The sequence below is a fragment of the Micropterus salmoides genome, unplaced genomic scaffold, assembly GCF_014851395.1.
Source record: "Micropterus salmoides isolate LMB-PRFRI ecotype aquatic unplaced genomic scaffold, ASM1485139v1 Ms_hic_scaffold_9, whole genome shotgun sequence".
Classification (NCBI taxonomy): domain Eukaryota; kingdom Metazoa; phylum Chordata; class Actinopteri; order Centrarchiformes; family Centrarchidae; genus Micropterus; species Micropterus salmoides.
In genome coordinates, this window is record NW_024044681.1 from 4,652,145 (window position 1) to 4,674,234 (window position 22,090).

The 22,090-nt window shown below is 47.3% G+C and overlaps 2 protein-coding genes across 7 annotated transcripts in view; both read left to right on the forward strand.

The window, feature by feature from the left end:
- LOC119895510 (UPF0606 protein KIAA1549-like) overlaps positions 1–22,090 on the forward strand; it is a 252,782-nt gene that overhangs the window by 83,749 nt on the left and 146,943 nt on the right. The window lies entirely within an intron of this gene.
- Positions 358–21,698, forward strand: drd4-rs (dopamine receptor D4 related sequence). Of its 5 annotated transcripts, XM_038708686.1 has the most exons (8): positions 358–1,543; positions 1,678–2,342; positions 15,029–15,147; positions 15,245–15,758; positions 15,836–16,098; positions 17,148–17,260; positions 18,121–18,809; positions 20,892–21,094. In XM_038708686.1, the coding sequence occupies exons 5-8, from the start codon at positions 15,859–15,861 to the stop codon at positions 21,092–21,094; spliced, it is 1,245 nt and encodes a 414-aa protein (XP_038564614.1). In that variant the 5' UTR covers positions 358–1,543; positions 1,678–2,342; positions 15,029–15,147; positions 15,245–15,758; positions 15,836–15,858. The 5 variants fall into 5 exon arrangements, with proteins under 5 accessions (XP_038564614.1, XP_038564619.1, XP_038564617.1 ...); XM_038708691.1 differs by lacking the exon at positions 15,029–15,147 and having other exon boundaries at positions 15,640–15,758; XM_038708689.1 differs by lacking the exons at positions 358–1,543; positions 1,678–2,342 and having other exon boundaries at positions 14,453–15,406; positions 15,640–15,758.

Genomic DNA, 22,090 nt, shown 5'->3' on the forward strand with positions numbered 1-22,090 from the left:
ACACTGTTAACAACTCTTTACGCTGTTGTTACCTGTTCACAGCGTTTGAACCTGTTTAATACTGTCTACCCTGTTTAATTGTGCACTTTGCCACACGCCTTATTTTCCTTCAGAAAGTGGACCCTTTCTAGTCTGCTATAAACATTTAGCTGATGTGAGGGAGGCTGCAGTACATGTAGTAAATCCATGTTTTCTAGAAAACAAATCAAATGTGTGACTGGATCTTTGTGTGGGCATAATTATAGATTCTATTATTTAAATGAGCCCATCAGCTTTTAATGAAACAGTTTTATATTTCTTCAATATTAAAAGAGTTTTCATGTGATTTAAATTCTCCATATGCAGATGTGTGATATGAATAATGTATGAAACATACGTCCATCATGAATGAGGATAAAAGGACATTTCTGTTGCTTCCTCTCACAAATGCTAATAACCAACGGCTCATTAACATGTGGAGTGTTGAGACTCTCAGCTTCATTATGAAGCTCAGCACACACTGGAGGTCTGAACCAACAATAAGAGGTTATATAAAACTCAAGCAGACAGTAAATCCACAGCACGCTGCAGCTGGGAGCACAAATGTGTTTCACAGTTTCAGGCTGAAACATGTCTGTTCAGAGCTCATTATGAAAGTGTAACTGAATACAGAACACATGTCAGACATCTGATCAGCATGTTACGTACTAAACAGGAAACCTTCTCAGCAGAGGCTCAGAGCTCAGACCACGAGTCCAGGCTCAGTGTCTTTGTCTTCCAGGTAAGACGGAGAGACAAACTGATGAAGAGGGTTAGCAAAGCAAACCTTCACCGGCGAATGAAAAGAGCAGCAGCAGAAGAAGAAGAAGTGATTCAGAGTCGACCTGACAGAACAACAGGAGACTCCAGTCAGACCACTTTAACAAACATGTTGTCTGGACTGGTCTCAGGTCAGCTGCTTCCCTCAGTACAGTCTGACAGGCTCTGCGTGGCCCTGCTGGAATTAGTCTGGTGTGACAGTGCTCATCCACCAGGCAGCAGGAAAAGGTCAGACTGCTTTTAATGGATGGTGAACCTTTGTTTTAAACCCTCGCTGGCTGAATGAAACCCGTGTAGCCAAAGACTCAGAGCTGGTGAACAGCTTTATAAATATTAAAACACCTTGTAGTAATTTCTGTCAGGGCAAATTGCTGCTGACACAGAATGATTCATTTGTGCATCGGCCTCATTCTCACAGGCGGGCGGGAACGCCTTTAATTACCTGTTGGCAAGTGATGCGTCTGCTCCACCTGCCGTCCTCTCAAGACAGCAGTGTGTCGGCGGCGTGTCCCACACTCCTCCGGTCATTTGTTGGCATACCTGCAGGACATCATCACACATTATAGGAGGTGAAGATGAGGACAGAATCTGCCTCTGAGCCAGTTTAGAAATTTCTGTCAGATCGGTTTGACATTCAGTTTGACGCCACGACGAATGATTAATCACCTAATTAAGCAACGGCTCGATCACCTGATTGATCAATAATCTGTTGGGCGGTGAATTGGATTTCTGGCAGCTCAGAAAGGTGAGTAGCTTTTCTCTGCAGCAGATTCACATTAACTTCCTGATATAACGATGATAAAACTCTACATGTGAACTCACGTTTCAGTCCCTCAGTAAACTGATCCTCTATAACACGTCTCCTTATCTCCTCTGCAGATCTGACCCGCTCACTAATGAGCTCAACAAGGCTAATTAAGGTTATCATGTGTTTTATAGATAATAACATAGTGTATCTACAGTCACACAGCAAGTGCATGAAGGAAATGTCACATGATCAACTGCCACAAAATATTTATCATTATCTAATGAATAAACTGTATATGGATCACTACCATTATACACATGGCTACTGTGCTGCACGTACTGTAAGCGTTTAAATATAGAGATGTTCTGTCACTTCTGTCAGAGGACGTAGGTAGAAACACCACAGAAGAAGAGCAGAACAAAGAAACACAACCTGAAGAGAGAGAGGAGGGTTTCTACATAACTACTGACTGTCAGCCAATCACAGAGCTCTAATAAAGAGAGCGAGAGGGACAGAGAGAGAGAGATGATGGTGTTTAGATGTGGAATCTTTTTATAGACAAGAAGAAAAAAGTTTCAGTTCAGAGCAGAAGAGAAGACGAGGATCCAGGAGAAGAAGAGGAGGAACAAAGAAACAAGAGGAACAGGAGGAGAAACAGAGGAGGAGGTGAAGATTTGAAGATAGAGATGTACAGGTTGTAAATCTGTGATTTTGGACTGAAAAAAGGAGGAAGTGAAGGAAAAGAAGAGACGTTGTTTGGACTTGTTGAAGGAGACGTGGAGACGTTTTCTGAAGGGTAAGTCTGAATCTTTCTTCTTCAGGTGGTTTTTATTCTGTATTCTTTATTGCAGGAGAGCGGAAGTTTACTTATTTTCTGCTTCTGCATTTTGACACTGTTAGATTTGTTTTTATTTTCAAAGAAATGAAAGAGAAAAGGTAGAAAGAAAGTGACGGTTGCTGTTTCCAGACTAAACTCAGAGGTGTTGTTGGTTTAAATCAGTTCATTATCACTTGTTTTATTCTGTACGTCCATTTGGAAATTTCAGAAGGTATTTTACCTCAAACGCTGAGCTCTGGTCATTTTATTGTATCACCAACAATTCAACCTCAGCAGATCCTCCTCTCACCGTCACCAGCATGTTGCTGATGTTTCAGCTTCAAGCTGAATCTGCAGAGCAACAGTGAGGTCATTAACCGTTCAGTTGAAGCTTCTGTTAGACGTCTGACTGCACGACTCAAATACCGTTTCTAAGAGCTTGCAGCCTGAGTCACACACAGAGGAAAGAATCACCGCCATGAAACGAGTGTCATTTACACCGAACAGGCTTCAGACGTTCAGTGTGACCCGCTTAGAAACCTGCTGAAACGAGGTTTCTCAAGTATTCTACCCGGATTCTACAGAACTTATTTATTTGAATATGGACCACCTGTAATGTTGTCTCAGACCACTAAAGGTCCATTCCCAGAAAACAATCGTCCCAGTGACGTAAACTAATCAGATCTGAAAACAATACGTCAAACCCTTGAGATGCTTTTATTTTGAAAAGTCTGCACAGCTGGGGGTTACGAACCAGCAGATGTGGTAATTAAATTTCGTTAATTAATGGATTATAGATTATGGCCTCTCCGTTTTCTGAACCTCTTTCTATCATGTGACCTCATGACATCATGACCTGATGACCTTGTGTTTAATCTGTGCAGCTGTTAAACACCTGCAGCCCTGAACATGAATTCATCTTCATTTAGGGAGCAGCTCCGCTCTAAAGTCCTGCCCTCACATCTGAGGTAATCACAACAGATGATGTTTCAACCAATCACAGATCAGCACCAGTTTATGTCACCTCCACTTGGTTCAGACGTGATTCATACTGAATAAAATCAGTTAGCTGGAAACAGAAGTTTGATATGATTTTAACTTAAGCACCTTTTATGTGGACGTCCTGTCAGTGTCAACGGTGAACGCTTCCATGTACCAGCATGCATTGCGTGTGGGCTTCTGACGCCACCAGGTGGACCACTACAGCTCTGAGCAAGCTAGCTGCTGGGTGTTAATCCACGCTCCACTGCATTCACGACAGACTAGCTTAGACCAGGCGAGAAAGACACCAGGTGACATATAGACCGGGCGAGAAAGAGACCAGGTGACATATAGAGCAGGCGAGAAAGACACCAGGTGACATATAGAGCAGGCGAGAAAGAGACCAGGTGACATATAGAGCGGGCGAGAAAGAGACCAGGTGACATATAGAGCGGGCGAGAAAGAGACCAGGTGACATAGAAAGAGACCAGGTGACATATAGACCAGGCGAGAAAGAGACCAGGTGACACATAGACCGTGCGAGAAAGAGACCAGGTGACATATAGAGCGGGCGAGAAAGAGACCAGGTGACATAGAAAGAGACCAGGTGACATATAGACCGGGCGAGAAAGAGACCAGGTGACACATAGACCGTGCGAGAAAGAGACCAGGTGACATAGAGCGGGTGAGAAAGAGACCAGGTGACATAGAAAGAGACCAGGTGACATATAGACCGGGCGAGAAAGAGACCAGGTGACACATAGACCGTGCGAGAAAGAGACCAGGTGACATAGAAAGAGACCAGGTGACATATAGAGAGTGCGAGAGAGACACCAGGTGACATATAGAGCGGGCGCGAAAGACACCAGGTGAAATAAAAAGAGACTAGGTGACATATAAAGCGGGCGAGAAATAGACCAGGTGACATAGAAAGAGACCAGGTGACATATAGACCGGGCGAGAAAGAGACCAGGTGACACATAGACCGTGCGAGAAAGAGACCAGGTGATATATAGAGCGGGTGAGAAAGACATCAGGTGAAATAGAGCGGGCGAGAAAGAGACCAGGTGATATAGAAAGAGAACAGATGACACATAGACCGGGCAAGAAAGAGACCAGGTGACACATAGAGCGGGCGAGAAAGACAACAGGTGACATAGATAGAGACCAGGTGACATATAGAGAGGGCGAGAAAGACACCAGGTGACATATAGACCGGGCGAGAAAGAGACCAGGTGACATATAGAGCAGGTGAGAAAGACACCAGGTGACATATAGAGCAGGCGAGAAAGACACCAGGTAACATATAGAGCGGGCAAGAAAGACACCAGGTGAAATAAAAAGAGACTAGGTGACATAGAGCGGGCGAGAAAGACACCAGGTGACATAGAAAGAGACCAGGTGACACATAGACTGGGCAAGAAAGAGACCAGGTGACATAGAAAGAGACCAGGTGACATATAGAGCGGGCGAGAAAGAGACCAGGTGACATATAGAGCGGGCAAGAAAGACACCAGGTGACATAGAAAGAGACCAGGTGACATAAAAAGAGACCAGGTGACATATAGAGCAGGCGAGAAAGACACCAGGTGACATAGAGCGGGCGAGAAAGACACCAGGTGACATAAAAAGAGACCAGGTGATATATAGACCGGACGAGAAAGAGACCGGGTGACATAGAAAGAGACCAGGTGACACATAGAGCGGGCGAGAAAGAGACCAGGTGACATAGAAAGAGACCAGGTGATATATAGAGCGGGCGAGAAAGAGACCAGGTGACACATAGAGCGGGCGAGAAAGAGACCAGGTGATATATAGACCGGGCGAGAAAGAGACCAAGTGACATAGAATGGGCAAGAAAGATACCAGGTGACATAGAAAGAGACCAGGTGGCACATAGACTGGGCAAGAAAGACACCAGGTGACATAGAAAGACACCAGGTGACATATAGAGAAAGAGACCAGGTGATATATAGAGCTGGCGAGAAAGAGACCAGGTGACATAGAAAGAGACCAGGTGACATATAGAGCGGGCGAGAAAGAGACCAGGTGACATATAGAGCGGGCAAGAAAGACACCAGGTGACATAGAAAGAGACCAGGTGACATAAAAAGAGACCAGGTGACATATAGAGCAGGCGAGAAAGACACCAGGTGACATAGAGCGGGCGAGAAAGACACCAGGTGACATAGAAAGAGACCAGGTGATATATAGAGCGGGCGAGAAAGAGACCAGGTGACACATAGAGCGGGCGAGAAAGAGACCAGGTGATATATAGACCGGGCGAGAAAGAGACCAAGTGACATAGAATGGGCAAGAAAGATACCAGGTGACATAGAAAGAGACCAGGTGGCACATAGACTGGGCAAGAAAGAGACCAGGTGACATAGAAAGAGACCAGGTGACATATAGAGCGGGCGAGAAAGACACCAGGTGACATAGAAAGAGACCAGGTGACATATAGAGAAAGAGACCAGGTGATATATAGAGCTGGCGAGAAAGAGACCAGGTGACACATAGAGCGGGCGAGAAAGAGACCAGGTGATATATAGAGCGGGCGAGAAAGAGACCAGGTGACATAGAGTGGGCGAGAAAGATACCAGGTGACATAGAAAGAGACCAGGTGACACATAGACTGGGCAAGAAAAAGACCAGGTGACATAGAAAGAGACCAGGTGACATATAGAGCGGGCGAGAAAGAGACCAGGTGACATAGAAAGAGACCAGGTGACATATAGAGCGGGCGAGAAAGACACCAGGTGACGTAGAAAGAGAACAGGTGAAATATAGCCCGGGCGATAAAGAGACCAGGTGATATATAGACCGGGCGAGAAAGAGACCGGGTGACATAGAAAGAGACCAGGTGACACATAGAGCGGGCGAGAAAGAGACCAGGTGACATAGAGCAGGCGAGAAAGAAACCAGGTGAAATAAAAAGAGACCAGGTGACACATAGACCGGGCTGGAAAGAGACCAGGTGAAATAAAAAGAGACTAGGTGACATAGAGCGGGCGAGAAAGACACCAGGTGACATAGAAAGAGACCAGGTGACACATAGACTGGGCAAGAAAGAGACCAGGTGACATAGAAAGAGACCAGGTGACATATAGAGCGGGCGAGAAAGAGACCAGGTGACATATAGAGCGGGCAAGAAAGACACCAGGTGACATAGAAAGAGACCAGGTGACATAAAAAGAGACCAGGTGACATATAGAGCAGGCGAGAAAGACACCAGGTGACATAGAGCGGGCGAGAAAGACACCAGGTGACATAAAAAGAGACCAGGTGATATATAGACCGGACGAGAAAGAGACCGGGTGACATAGAAAGAGACCAGGTGATATATAGAGCGGGCGAGAAAGAGACCAGGTGACACATAGAGCGGGCGAGAAAGAGACCAGGTGATATATAGAGCGGGCGAGAAAGAGACCAGGTGATATAGAGCGGGCGAGAAAGAGACCAGGTGACATAGAGTGGGCGAGAAAGATACCAGGTGACATAGAAAGAGACCAGGTGACATATAGAGCGGGCGAGAAAGAGACCAGGTGACATAGAAAGAGACCAGGTGACATATAGAGCGGGCGAGAAAGACACCAGGTGACATAGAAAGAGAACAGGTGAAATATAGGCCGGGCGATAAAGAGACCAGGTGATATATAGACCGGGCGAGAAAGAGACCGGGTGACATAGAAAGAGACCAGGTGACACATAGAGCGGGCGAGAAAGAGACCAGGTGACATAGAGCGGGCGAGAAAGAGACCAGGTGAAATAAAAAGAGACCAGGTGACACATAGACCGGGCTGGAAAGAGACCAGGTGACATAGAAAGAGACCAAGTGACATATAGACCGGGCGAGAAAGAGACCAGGTGACATACAGAGCGGGCGAGAAAGAGACCAGGTGACACATAGACCGGGCGAGAAAGAGACCAGGTGACACATAGACCGGGCGAGAAAGAGACCAGGTGACATAGAAAGAGACCAGGTGGCATACAGAGCAGGCGAGAAAGAGACCAGGTGACATATAGAGCAGGCAAGAAAGGCACCAGGTGACATAAACAGAGACCAGGTGACATATAGAGCAGGCAAGAAAGACACCAGGTGACATAAAAAGAGACCAGGTGACATATAGAGCGGGCGAGAAAGACACCAGGTGACATAAAAAGAGCAAATCTTGGCAGCAAATGCAGCAGCCACTAACTGAATGTGCTCTTCCAATAAGGTTTGTTTCTGTTCATTATCTGCAGCCTGTTGGTCAGAGCATTTGCCCGTCCCTTGATCATTTATATTTGTAGAATGAGAAGCAGGGTTGACAGCTCAGGGCTCCAGGCTGTGTCGCATATGCAATAAGTTTAAAAAGTCACGTGGTCTCATTTGTGTGAATGCGAGGTGATAATCAGCAGCTCTACAGTCTCAAAATGTCCCTGAAGTCTGAGCACACTGTGCTAGTTAACACTGCAACCTGCCCCAACATCTAAACTCACTCAGAGACCACACAGAGGACCAAACTAGAGACCACACAGAGGACCAAACTAGAGACCAACCCAGAGAACACACAGAGAACCAAACTAGAGACCACACAGAGGACCAACCCAGAGACCACACAGAGGACCTACCCAGAGACCACACAGAGGACCAACCCAGAGACCACACAGAGGACCAACCCAGAGAACACACAGAGGACCAAACTAGAGACTACACAGAGGACCTACCCAGAGACCACACAGAGGACCAACCCAGAGACCACACAGAGGACCAACCCAGAGAACACACAGAGAACCAAACTAGAGACCACACAGAGAACCAAACTACAGACCACACAGAGGACCAACCCAGAGAACACACAGAGGACCAAACTAGAGACCACACAGAGGACCAACCCAGAGACCACACAGAGGAACAACCCAGACCAGAGACCACACAGAGGACCAACCCAGAGACCACACAGAGGACCAAACTAGAGACCACACAGAGGACCAAAATAGAGACCAACCCAGAGAACACACAGAGAACCAAACTAGAGACCACACAGAGGACCAACCCAGAGACCACACAGAGGAACAACCCAGACCAGAGACCACATAGAGGACCAACCCAGAGACCACACAGAGGACCAAACTAGAGACCAACCCAGAGAACACACAGAGAACCAAACTAGAGACCACACAGAGGACCAAACTAGAGACCAACCCAGAGAACACACAGAGGACCAAACTAGAGACCAACCCAGAGAACACACAGAGAACCAACCTAGAGAACACACAGAGGACCAACCCGGAGACCACACAGAGGACCAAACTAGAGACCACACAGAGGACCAACCCGGAGACCACACAGAGGACCAAACTAGAGACCACACAGAGGACCAACCCAGAGACCAACCCAGAGAACACACAGAAAACCAACCTAGAGACCACACAGAGGACCAAACTAGAGACCACACAGAGGACCAAACTAGAGACCAACCCAGAGAACACACAGAGAACCAACCTAGAGAACACACAGAGGACCAAACTAGAGACAACACAGAGGACCAAACTAGAGACCACACAGAGGACCAACCCAGAGAACACACAGAGGACCAAACTAGAGACCAAACTAGAGACCACACAGAGGACCAAACCAGAGACCACACAGAGGACCAACCCAGAGACCACACAGAGGACCAACCCAGAGACCACACAGAGGACCAAACCAGAGACCACACAGAGGACCAACCCAGAGAACACACAGAGAACCAAACTAGAGACCACACAGAGGACCAAACTAGAGACCACACAGAGGACCAAACTAGAGACCAACCCAGAGAACACACAGAGGACCAAACTAGAGACCAACCCAGAGAACACACAGAGGACCAAACTAGAGACCAACCCAGAGAACACACAGAGAACCAAACTAGAGACCAACCCAGAGACCACACAGAGAACCAACCTAGAGAACACACAGAGGACCAATCTAGAGACTACACAGAAGACCAAACTAGAGACCACACAGAGGACCAACCCAGACTACAGACCACACAGAGGAACAACCCAGACCAGAGACCACACAGAGGAACAACCCAGACCAGAGACCACACAGAGGAACAACCCAGACTACAGATCACACAGAGGACCAACCTAGAGAACACACAGAGGACCAACCCAGAGAACACACAGAGGACCAAACTAGAGACCACACAGAGGACCAACCCAGAGACCACACAGAGGACCAAACTAGAGACCACACAGAGGACCAACCCGGAGACCACACAGAGGACCAACCCAGAGACTACACAGAAGACCAAACTAGAGACCACACAGAAGACCAAACTAGAGACCACAAGATGACCAAACTAGAGACCAACCCAGAGAACACACAGAGAACCAACTAGAGACCACACAGAGGACCAACCCGAGGACCACACAGAGGAACAACCCAGACCAGAGACCAACAGAGGACAACCAGAGACCACACAGAGGACCAAACTAGAGACCAACCCAGAGACACACAGAGAACCAACTAGAGACCACACAGAGGACCAAACTAGAGACACAACCCAGAGACACACAGAGGACCAAACTAGAGACCAACCCAGAGAACACACAGAGAACAAACCTAGAGAACACACAGAGGACCAACCCGGAGACCACACAGAGGACCAAACTAGAGACCACACAGAGGGACCAAACTAGAGACCAACCCAGAGACACACAGAGAACCAACCTAGAGAAACACACAGAGGACCAAACTAGAGACAACACAGAGGACCAAACTAGAGACCACACAGAGGACCAACCCAGAGAACACACAGAGGACCAAACTAGAGACCAACCCAGAGAACACACAGAGAACCAAACTAGAGACCACACAGAGGACCAAAACCAGAGACCACACAGAGGACACAACCCAGAGACCAACAGAGGACCAAACCAGAGACCACACAGAGGACCAACCCAGAGAACACACAGAGAACCAAACTAGAGACCACAAGAGGACCAACTAGGCCCACACAGAGGACCAAACTAGAGACCACACAGAGGACCAAACTAGAGACCACACAGAGGACCAAACTAGAGACCAACCCAGAGAACACACAGAGGACCAAACTAGAGACAACCCAGAACACCACAGAGGACCAAACTAGAGACCAACCCAGAGAACAACAGAGAACCAAACTAGAGACCAACCCAGAGACCACACAGAGAACCAACCTAGAGAACACACAGTAGGACCAATCTAGAGACTACACAGAAGACCAAACTAGAGACACACAGAGACCAACCCAGACTACAGACCACAGAGGAACAACCAGACAGAGACCACACCGAGGAACAACCCAGACCAGAGACCACACAGAGGAACAACCCAGACCAGAGACCACACAGAGGAACAACCCAGACTACAGATCACACAGAGGACCACCAGAGAACACAGAGGACCACCCAGAGAACACACAGAGGACCAAACTAGAGACCACAGAGGACCAACCCAGAGACCACACAGAGGACCAAACTAGAGACCACACAGAGGGACCAACCCGGAGACCACACAGAGGACCAACCCAGAGACTACACAGAAGACCAAACTAGAGACCACACAGAGACCAAACTAGAGACCACAAGATGACCAAACTAGAGACCACAAAGACGACCAAACTAGAGACCACACAGAGGACCAAACTAGAGACCACACAGAGGACCAAACTAGAGACCAACCCAGAGAACACACAGAGGACCAAACTAGAGACCACACAGAGGACCAACCGGAGACCACACAGAGGACCAAACTAGAGACCACACAGAGGACCAACCCAGAGACCAACCCAGAGAACACACAGAAAACCAACCTAGAGAACACACAGAGGACCAAACTAGAGACCACACAGAGGACCAAACTAGAGACCAACCCAGAGAACACACAGAGAACCAACCTAGAGAACACACAGAGGACCAAACTAGAGACAACACAGAGGACCAAACTAGAGACCACACAGAGGACCAACCCAGAGAACACACAGAGGACCAAACTAGAGACCAACCCAGAGAACACACAGAGAACCAAACTAGAGACCACACAGAGGACCAAACTAGAGACCACACAGAGGACCAAACCAGAGACCACACAGAGGACCAACCCAGAGACCACACAGAGGACCAAACCAGAGACCACAGAGGACCAAACTAGAGACCAACCCAGAGAACACACAGAGAACCAAACTAGAGACCACACAGAGGACCAAACCAGAGACCACACAGAGGACCAAACCAGAGACCACACAGAGGACCAAACCAGAGACCACACAGAGGACCAACCCAGAGAACACACAGAGAACCAAACTAGAGACCACACAGAGGACCAAACTAGAGACCACACAGAGGACCAAACTAGAGACCACACAGAGGACCAAACTAGAGACCAACCCAGAGAACACACAGAGGACCAAACTAGAGACCAACCCAGAGAACACACAGAGGACCAAACTAGAGACCAACCCAGAGAACACACAGAGAACCAAACTAGAGACCAACCCAGAGACCACACAGAGAACCAACCTAGAGAACACACAGAGGACCAATCTAGAGACTACACAGAAGACCAAACTAGAGACCACACAGAGGACCAACCCAGACTACAGACCACACAGAGGAACAACCCAGACCAGAGACCACACAGAGGAACAACCCAGACCAGAGACCACACAGAGGAACAACCCAGACCAGAGACCACACAGAGGAACAACCCAGACTACAGATCACACAGAGGACCAACCTAGAGAACACACAGAGGACCAACCCAGAGAACACACAGAGGACCAAACTAGAGACCACACAGAGGACCAACCCAGAGACCACACAGAGGACCAAACTAGAGACCACACAGAGGACCAACCCGGAGACCACACAGAGGACCAACCCAGAGACTACACAGAAGACCAAACTAGAGACCACACAGAAGACCAAACTAGAGACCACAAAGATGACCAAACTAGAGACCACAAAGACGACCAAACTAGAGACCACACAGAGGACCAAACTAGAGACCACACAGAGGACCAAACTAGAGACCAACCCAGAGAACACACAGAGGACCAAACTAGAGACCACACAGAGAACACACAGAGAACCAAACTAGAGACCAACCCAGAGAACACACAGAGAACCAAACTAGAGACCACACAGAGGACCAAACTAGAGACCACACAGAGGACCAAACTAGAGACCAACCCAGAGAACACACAGAGAACACACAGAGAACACACAGAGAACCAACCCAGAGACCACACAGAGGACCAAACCAGAGACCACACAGAGGACCAACCCAGAGAACACACAGAGGACCAAACTAGAGACCACACAGAGGACCAAACTAGAGACTACACAGAAAACCAACCCAGAGACCACACAGAGGACCAACCCAGAGACCACACAGAGGACCAACCCAGAGAACACACAGAGGACCAACCCAGAGAACACACAGAGGACCAAACTAGAGACCACACAGAGAACCAAACTAGAGACCACACAGAGGACCAACCCAGAGAACACACAGAGGACCAAACTAGAGACCACACAGAGGACCAAACTAGAGACCACACAGAGAACCAACCCAGAGACCACACAGAGGACCAAACTAGAGACCAACCCAGAGGACCAACCCAGAGAACACACAGAGGACCAAACTAGAGACCACACAGAGAACCAACCCAGAGACCACACAGAGGACCAAACTAGAGACCAACCCAGAGGACCAACCCAGAGACCACACAGAGGACCAAACTAGAGACCACACAGAGGACCAACCCAGAGAACACACAAAGGACCAAACTAGAGACCACACAGAGGACCAAACTAGAGACCAACCCACAGAACACACAGAGGACCAATCTAGAGACCACACAGAGGTCCAACCCAGACCAGAGACCACACAGAGGACCAAACTAGAGACCACACAGAGGACCAACCCAGAGAACACACAGAGGACCAAACTAGAGACCAACCCAGAGACCAACCCAGAGAACACACAGAGGACCAAAGTAGAGACCACACAGAGAACCAACCCAGAGAACACACAGAGGACCAAACTAGAGACCACACAGAGGACCAAACTAGAGACCACACAGAGGACCAAACTAGAGACCACACAGAGGACCAACCCGGAGACCACACAGAGGACCAACCCAGAGACCACACAGAGGACCAAACTAGAGACCACAAAGACGACCAAACTAGAGACCACACAGAGGACCAAACTAGAGACCACACAGAGGACCAACCCAGAGAACACACAGAGGACCAAACTAGAGACCAACCCAGAGACCAACCCAGAGAACACACAGAGGACCAAAGTAGAGACCACACAGAGAACCAACCCAGAGAACACACAGAGGACCAAACTAGAGACCACACAGAGGACCAACCTATAGAACACACAGAGGACCAAACTAGAGACCACACAGAGGACCAAACTAGAGACCACACAGAGGACCAACCCGGAGACTACACAGAAGACCAAACTAGAGACCACAAAGACGACCAAACTAGAGACCACACAGAGGACCAAACTAGAGACCACACAGAGGACCAAACTAGAGACCACACAGAGGACCAAACTAGAGACCACACAGAGGACCAAACTAGAGAACACACAGAGAACCAAACTAGAGACCACACAGAGGACCAAACTAGAGACCACACAGACGACCAAACTAGAGAACACACAGAGAACCAAACTAGAGACCACACAGAGGACCAAACTAGAGAACACACAGAGAACCAAACTAGAGACCACACAGAGGACCAAACTAGAGACCACACAGAGGACCAAACTAGAGACCACACAGACGACCAAACTAGAGAACACACAGAGAACCAACCCAGAGACCACACAGAGGACCAAACTAGAGACCACACAGAGGACCAAACTAGAGACCACACAGAGGACCAAACTAGAGACCACACAGAGGACCAAACTAGAGACCACACAGAGGACCAACCCAGAGAACACACAGAGGACCAAACTAGAGACCACACAGACGACCAAACTAGAGACCACACAGAGGACCAAACTAGAGACCACACAGAGGACCAACCCAGAGACCACACAGAGGACCAAACTAGAGACCACACAGACGACCAAACTAGAGACCACACAGAGGACCAACCCAGACTACAGACCACACAGAGGAACAACCCCGACCAGAGACCACACAGAGGACCAACCCAGAGACCACACAGAGGACTAATCCAGACTACAGTCCGTCCAGTTTCTGGAAGTGCTGACATGTTTGGTGTGCTTTTTGTTAATACACGTTCGCCTGTTATTGCATATCATTATTGAGTTGTGGTTTTTCATTGTTGTTCACTTTCTTGCATTCAACGGGAGGGTCCATAACGTTGTGTATGTACCCTTGTGTGTCCTTTGGTGGGTTAATATATTTTTCTGAGATAAAACCTAAAATATCTAACGTGTCAGGAGAGAAACCTGACTGGCATCCCAAAATAACCCGTAGCCAAACTGTCACAGTGTGTGTGTGTATATTTGTGTGTGTATATTTGTTTGTGTATTTGCGTGTGTATTTGTGTGTGTATTTGCGTATAAATATTTGTGTGTGTGTATTTGCGTGTAAATATTTGTGTGTGTGTGTATGTGTGTCCCTCTGTGGTGTTGGCCCTTATCTCTGGGTGCCATGGTAATGCTGAAGCTGCTGCAGAGCAGCTCTGATCTTATTCTGGAAAGCAGTCCAGTGCAGGAAAACAAATCTGAAAAGGAGCAGCCAGGAAATCCAAAATCCTCTAAGTTATCCAAGAAACATGGGGAGAGGTGAGTATTTCAAATTAAAACAGGAAACATCTAAAGCAAATCCAACCCCATGACAATGCGTTAAGATAACTGCTGTTTTTTCATATCATGAGCAAAGCTACAGTTCACCCTGAGGGCGTCTGAACCGAACTTCATCTCCATCTGACATGTTTCAACCTGGACCAAAGTGGTGGACCGACCACGGCTAAAGCAGGAGGACCCACGATCCATCTGTCTTTGTTCCAAACATTCAGAAACAGAAACTAAACTCAGCCTGCAGGTATTTAGGCTGTGAGAGAAAACCAGCAGGATCTTTGAAAAGTACTCTCAGATACACAGTTTCATTGAGAAAAGGCTCAACACTTTCCTGAAACAGCTGCAGTTTTCAACAGGAGGAAACAGGGCAGTGTTTGTTTGGGACTATTTTCAGTGGCGGATGAATCCACGTTTTCCAGCGAGTACTTGGGGCAGCAGGACGGTGAGTGTGGAACTAATTTAGTGTTTCTTATTTAGTCACCAGAGGAAAGCAAGAAGAAGATGAGTGAAGAGAAACATCTGAAGAACACAAACTCAGTCTGCTGTCAACCTGCTGAAACAGGACTGAGGCAACACCTGGGACAGGGAACAGCAAGGTGAGACCTACACCCCTCTGAAACAGTCCAACTAGCTTTCAGGGAAACATCCTGACAGGAAACTGCTTTGTGTCCAGATGCTGAGTTCAGCGCCTCCATCATGGACAATGTGACACCTGGCAGTCCTCCAGGTGAGACGCACCTGAGGGACTACAATTACCTGGCCCTGGTCCTCGGTGTCCCCCTAATCCTGGTCATCATCCTAGGGAATATCCTGGTGTGTCTGAGCGTGCTCACTGAGCGCTCCCTGAAAACTGCCACCAACTACTTCATCATCAGTCTGGCGGTGGCCGACCTGCTGCTGGCGGTGCTGGTGCTCCCGCTATACGTCTACTCTGAGGTCAGTGTTCATTAGGACCATTCTGACTTTACACCTGCACAGTGAGGACACGTTAAAAAGCTGTTTGTGAGGACTGACACGAGTTTACACCTGCACAATGAGGACACGATAGAAAGCTGTTTGAGAGGACTGACACGAGTTTACACCTGCACAGTGAGGACACGATAGAAATCTGTTTGAGAGGACTGACACGAGTTTACACCTGCACAGTGAGGACACAATAGAAATCTGTTTGAGAGGACTGACACGAGTTTACACCTGCACAATGAGGACACGATAGAAAGCTGCTTGAGAGGACTGACACGAGTTTACACCTGCACAATGAGGACACGATAGAAATCTGTTTGAGAGGACTGACACGAGTTTACACCTGCACAATGAGGACACGATAGAAAGCTGTTTGAGAGGACTGACACGAGTTTACACCGGCACAATGAGGACACGATAGAAAGCTGCTTGAGAGGACTGACACGAGTTTACACCTGCACAATGAGGACACAATAGAAATCTGTTTGAGAGGACTGACACGAGTTTACACCTGCACAATGAGGACACGATAGAAAGCTGTTTGAGAGGACTGACACGAGTTTACACCTGCACAATGAGGACACGATAGAAAGCTGCTTGAGAGGACTGACACGAGTTTACACCTGCACAATGAGGACACAATAGAAATCTGTTTGAGAGGACTGACACGAGTTTACACCTGCACAATGAGGATACAATAGAAATCTGTTTGAGAGGACTGACACGAGTTTACACCTGCACAATGAGGACACGATAGAAAGCTGCTTGAGAGGACTGACACGAGTTTACACCTGCACAATGAGGACACAATAGAAATCTGTTTGAGAGGACTGACACGAGTTTACACCTGCACAATGAGGATACAATAGAAATCTGTTTGAGAGGACTGACACGAGTTTACACCTGCACAATGAGGATACAATAGAAATCTGTTTGAGAGGACTGACACGAGTTTACACCTGCACAATGAGGACACATTTGTAAATGAGTTGATTCTGCATGACTGTCTGTGTTCTGTTTAGTTTCTGGGAGGTATCTGGACGTTGAGCACCTACATCTGTGATGCTCTTATGACCATGGATGTGATGCTGTGCACCGCCTCCATCCTCAACTTGTGTGCCATCAGCGTGGACAGGTGAGTCCACCTGGAGGTCAAACTTCATTTAAATCTAATAAAAAACTACAGTTTGACCTTCCATGTGAAAAGAAGAGAAATAATCTCAGATATCTTTGTCATATTAAATGAGCTTTCTGCTTGCGTGAGTAACGAGTGCCACTCATTACAGTGTGATGACCTCCATCATATAGGAGATACAGACTTAATTGGCAGCACGCTGCCAGCAGAGCCAATCAAGAATTTCAAATTAAACGACTTCAGTTTGACCTGAATGAGTTTGTGGGGACTCCCGGCTGTTTAACCTCTGTCGGGTCGTGTACCTGAGAAACATCTGAAACAAGTCCAACTGCCTTTGACCATGTGTATTCTGAATTCTGGGGATAACTCACGTCCTGACTGCTGGAATATTTTTACTTTTCAAACAGGCCTTTCTCTGCTTTAAACAAATCACTGAGTCTAACTGGGATCTGAATGTGTCTCACAGCGAGGTCTAGGGCCACCTCGTCCACCATTATCAGAGCAGAACCAAACTTTGCAGTGAGAATGTGAGTTAAACAGTGTGAAGTTGATGGAACACGTGTCCTGTGAAGGTTTGTTTTCATTGCTTCGTGCAGCCTGATGATGACTCAGGAGCTCAGTTTTGACTACAAGATTCAGGGTTGATAACATAAAGCTGTGTGGCAGAGCACCACTGAACTGTGGGGAGAGCTGAACGATGATGCATCAGTTATTGAATACAGGGTCTGTTTCTAGACTCAGGATTAGTCGGCTTCTGTTGAGAGGACAGAAAAGCAGCCATGTTTCCCGATTGGAAAGCAAAGATCCGAGTTCTAAGAGTTGGGTAGAGAAAGGGTTCACGTTTCTGTGTTGTGTTTCAGGTACATTGCAGTGGTGGTCCCTCTGAAGTACAACAGGAACCAGTTCAGCGTCCGACAGCTGGCTCTCATCACTGCTACCTGGGTGCTATCTCTGGGCGTGGCGAGTCCGGTTATCTTCGGTCTCAACCAGGTGCCGGGTCGCAACCCGAGCGTGTGCAAACTGGAGGACGACCGGTTTGTGGTGTACTCGTCCATCTGCTCCTTCTTTGTGCCTTGTCCCATCATGCTCTTCTTGTATTACTGGATGTTCCGAGGCCTGCGGCGGTGGAGCGGTCGGAGTCGATCTCAGGTGGGTCGGGCCAGTCGTCAAGCTCTCTCTTCACGTCTCGGCTTGGCCTTACGGCGAGCTAAAGCCACAACGACTGGGAATCGAGAGAAAGCTGTGTACACCACGCCAGCCAGCCTCAGCCCCACCTCTCCATGCACTATCTCCATGACCACACCCTCTGCGACCCCGGTGATGGAAGAGCATCAGGACGGGGCGACGGTCTTGGCAGAGAGCGACCCGATGACGACACAGATTGACAGCATGTCAGACGGCGAGCCCACAGAAAGGAGGGAGGGAGGCAGCAAGAGAGAGAACGGCCTGAGGAAGACAAACGCTGCCAAGAGAGGAAGAAGAAACAGCAAGAGCAGCAGAGTCAGCGGGAGGGAACGGAAAGCCATGAAGGTCCTGCCCGTCGTTGTCGGTGAGTAACATTCACTGAGGATCAACAGCAGAGGCGTGAGAAGAACATTGTGTTGTTGACAGGTTGCTTTCAAACATACGTAGCTTTGCAGTTTATCTTCTGTATTTTAACACATCAGGACAGGGATTGATATCAACAGCGTATTCCACTGTATAAATGATCATTTAGATTCCAATGAAGGCAGAAACATGAATGTCACGCATCATTTAGTAGAAAGTCGATATACACAGCCACTTTCTGTCAGCACCCACAGCTACAATCAGCTGCCAGAGTCAACGAATGTGACTGGATAATATAAATGTGTCTCTCCAGGAGGCAGCTCTTCAGCTCAACTGCCTGCAGCTCCACACGAGGACAAACTGCTGTCTTTGTTCGTGGTTTCCATGTTTTACTGTAACACACCGTGAAGCTGTGATCTCGCAGTAAAAATAGAAAGTGCTAACTATCTATCTCAGTGAAATCATTTTCACACTGAAGCCACATTTAAACACCAACACTCAGATCTCACACTGTGACAAACTGCCTGAATGATAGCTTATAATGGATTAAGTTTCCTGAGGATGGTGAAGTGATAGTGAACAGCATCGTCTGCTGATGCACGTTCAGCAGTCGTTAGCTGCAATTTAAAGTTTCAGAAAGGTGAAAAGCAGCTGATTATGATGTTATGTTAACTACTACTCCACAGTGAAGACATGCAGACAGCTGTTCAGAAATCAGATATCTGGGAACATAATGTTTGTTCATTAAAGGTGCAGTGTGCAGGGAAGTGTGACCAGAATTCTAAGTTAAAAACATGAACCAGCATGATCCAGCAGACTGAAGTAGTAACAGTTCTGATGTCGTGTCAAAGACGTCTATGGGTTGTGTTGTTCAAATCCAAGTCCCTAATGCTGCATCCAGAGTGACTCCTGGGTCTGCACCATCTACCTAACCTCCATTATCCAAGCCTACGTCCCTTCTGGGCTACTGAGCTCCTCCAACAAATACCTGCTCTGCCATCCTTTCACACAAAGCGACCTCATTCCCTGTTCTCATCTGTGACGCCACGATGGTGGAACGAGCTGCCACATGCCATCAGAGCAGGCTTGACTTCAAGAAGCTCCTGAAAACTCTGCAGAGAACACTTCCTCTGATAACACCTCTAACCTCTGACATGCACTTCCTGTGCTTTTCTTCTTCTGTCTCCTCACAGTTCTCTTGTATTGATTGCACTATTTGTTAACTCTTACTTCTTCTTCCTGGTATTTATGCCGTACGGGCTAACAGCTCTCGAAGTCAATGCAAATGTGTTGTAGATATTATATAATTTATCGCCTTTTAACTCGTCGTAAAACACTTCCAAATTTCTAAATACACTTCCACTTCCAAATTCCACAGAAACAAAATAAAACAGTCGTGATTGTTGTTTCCACTGTTCCACCTGTCATTAGCATGCTTTGGTGGAGATAAACCCTTAATTCATGGGTTAGATGTGAAACTACTCTGCCTCTCTGATGCGCACCATCCCTCTCACTCCTCTCCCACTGGACGCTGCTCCTGTGCTCACCTGAACCCGACGTGTCTTTGCCGTCCCCGGAGTAAGAGTCCTTGTCTGAGCCACAGTAAACCATCTCGTACTGTATTCCTTGTTGGCCTCCATCGCTCTTGATGCGGATGGATGATGTGTTCAGTCCCAGTCCGTCCGTGATCACTGGGAGCCTGAGTTTCGTTGCCCACTCTATCGGCTCCAGTCAGCTAATAGGGCCGCTAAGTTAGTCGCATGGCTAACTGAGCTAACGGCAGTTATGACCTGATATGTGCGGCCCATGTTTTTTTGGAGTATGAATTTGACAGGGGGAGTCTCAGTTCTTACACACTGGACCTTTAACCCGGTAAAGATGGTTTACACCAGATGATGCAGTCTTGTATTTTTATGATTGATTACGGTCTGCCTCTAACTTCTTCCTCTCTGCAGCACTTCAAACTAGTCCTGAATGGTAAGAAGTCATCTGAAGTAACTGAGATCAGTCCTGAAAGCACAGGACAAGAAGGATAAATCTCATTGTCTCTCCCTCTAACTGTGTCTGTCTTCTGTGTCTCTAGGTGTGTTTCTGGCCTGTTGGACACCGTTCTTTGTTGTCCACATCACCAAGGTGCTGTGTCAGTCATGTGACATCGGCCCCACTCTCATCTCTGTGGTAACGTGGCTCGGCTACGTCAACAGTGCCGTCAACCCGATAATTTACACCGCCTTCAATGCTGAGTTCAGAAGCGTCTTTCACAAGCTGCTCTGCTGTCGGACGTGAAACGTCTTCAGACATCCTCAGGCCATCCAGGATTTTATTATCTCCAGAGCCGAATGTTCTTTAAAATAAACCAAACCTTAAAAGATGCATCCTGCGAACTGTCCGTCACCAGCGGGAAGAAGGTTTCTGACCAAAGCCTTAGTTTAGAACCCTGCTTGACTGAAACACTATTTTGAAGGTTTTCTTTGTGTGTCAGTCTCTTATTTTGAAGGTTGTGTTCATGTGTCAGTCTCTTATTTTGAAGGTTGTGTTCACTTGTCCAAGTGGTAGTCAGATTTCAGCCCAGAGGCATAAAATGTGTGAACAGAATTAGAAAAGTTGTTTGCTATAGGAGTTCTTTCACGTTGATGTTCTTTAAAGATTTTACTGATCAGTGGCGCCTTATTTTTATTTGCTTTTACAGAAAAGTGTTTATGTATATTGTTGTGACTGAAGCAGTGAGCGTGAAGATGACTGACCTATATATGGAAAAAGTAAAAACTGAACAGAGTCTGTGCTGCAAACAGAAACATTGTGGTGAAGTCTGTAGTATTTATCTGTGAAGTGAACATGATGAAACGTAGATGAAACTGTCACTGATAGAAGAATAAACAGATTATTTGGATTTTGTTCTTATTCATTAACTTCAAACATTAAATCTGTACATCAGATGCAGCTGCTTTACTGCTGTATATTTTAGGATGTCATTCAGAGGTAAACGCTGTACTGGACTTTTTACTGTACCTATTTATTTGTTGTTCTGGGAACTCTGAAGATTCACATTTAGTTATTAAACAAAATGATTGTTTTAAATATATTTTGGAGGTCATTCTGAGGAGTAGCACCACTTTAAACCAACACAGGCTGTGCAGGCTGTAATTCTGCCTTTGCTGAGAATCACTTTTAATGAATAACCTGCAGAATATTTGCTGTCTCAGTCTCCTGACTTTAAATGAAACCCTTTCTCTGCTGAGATTCCACACTGAGTTAAAGCCCGAGACAGGACGTGTCGATGTT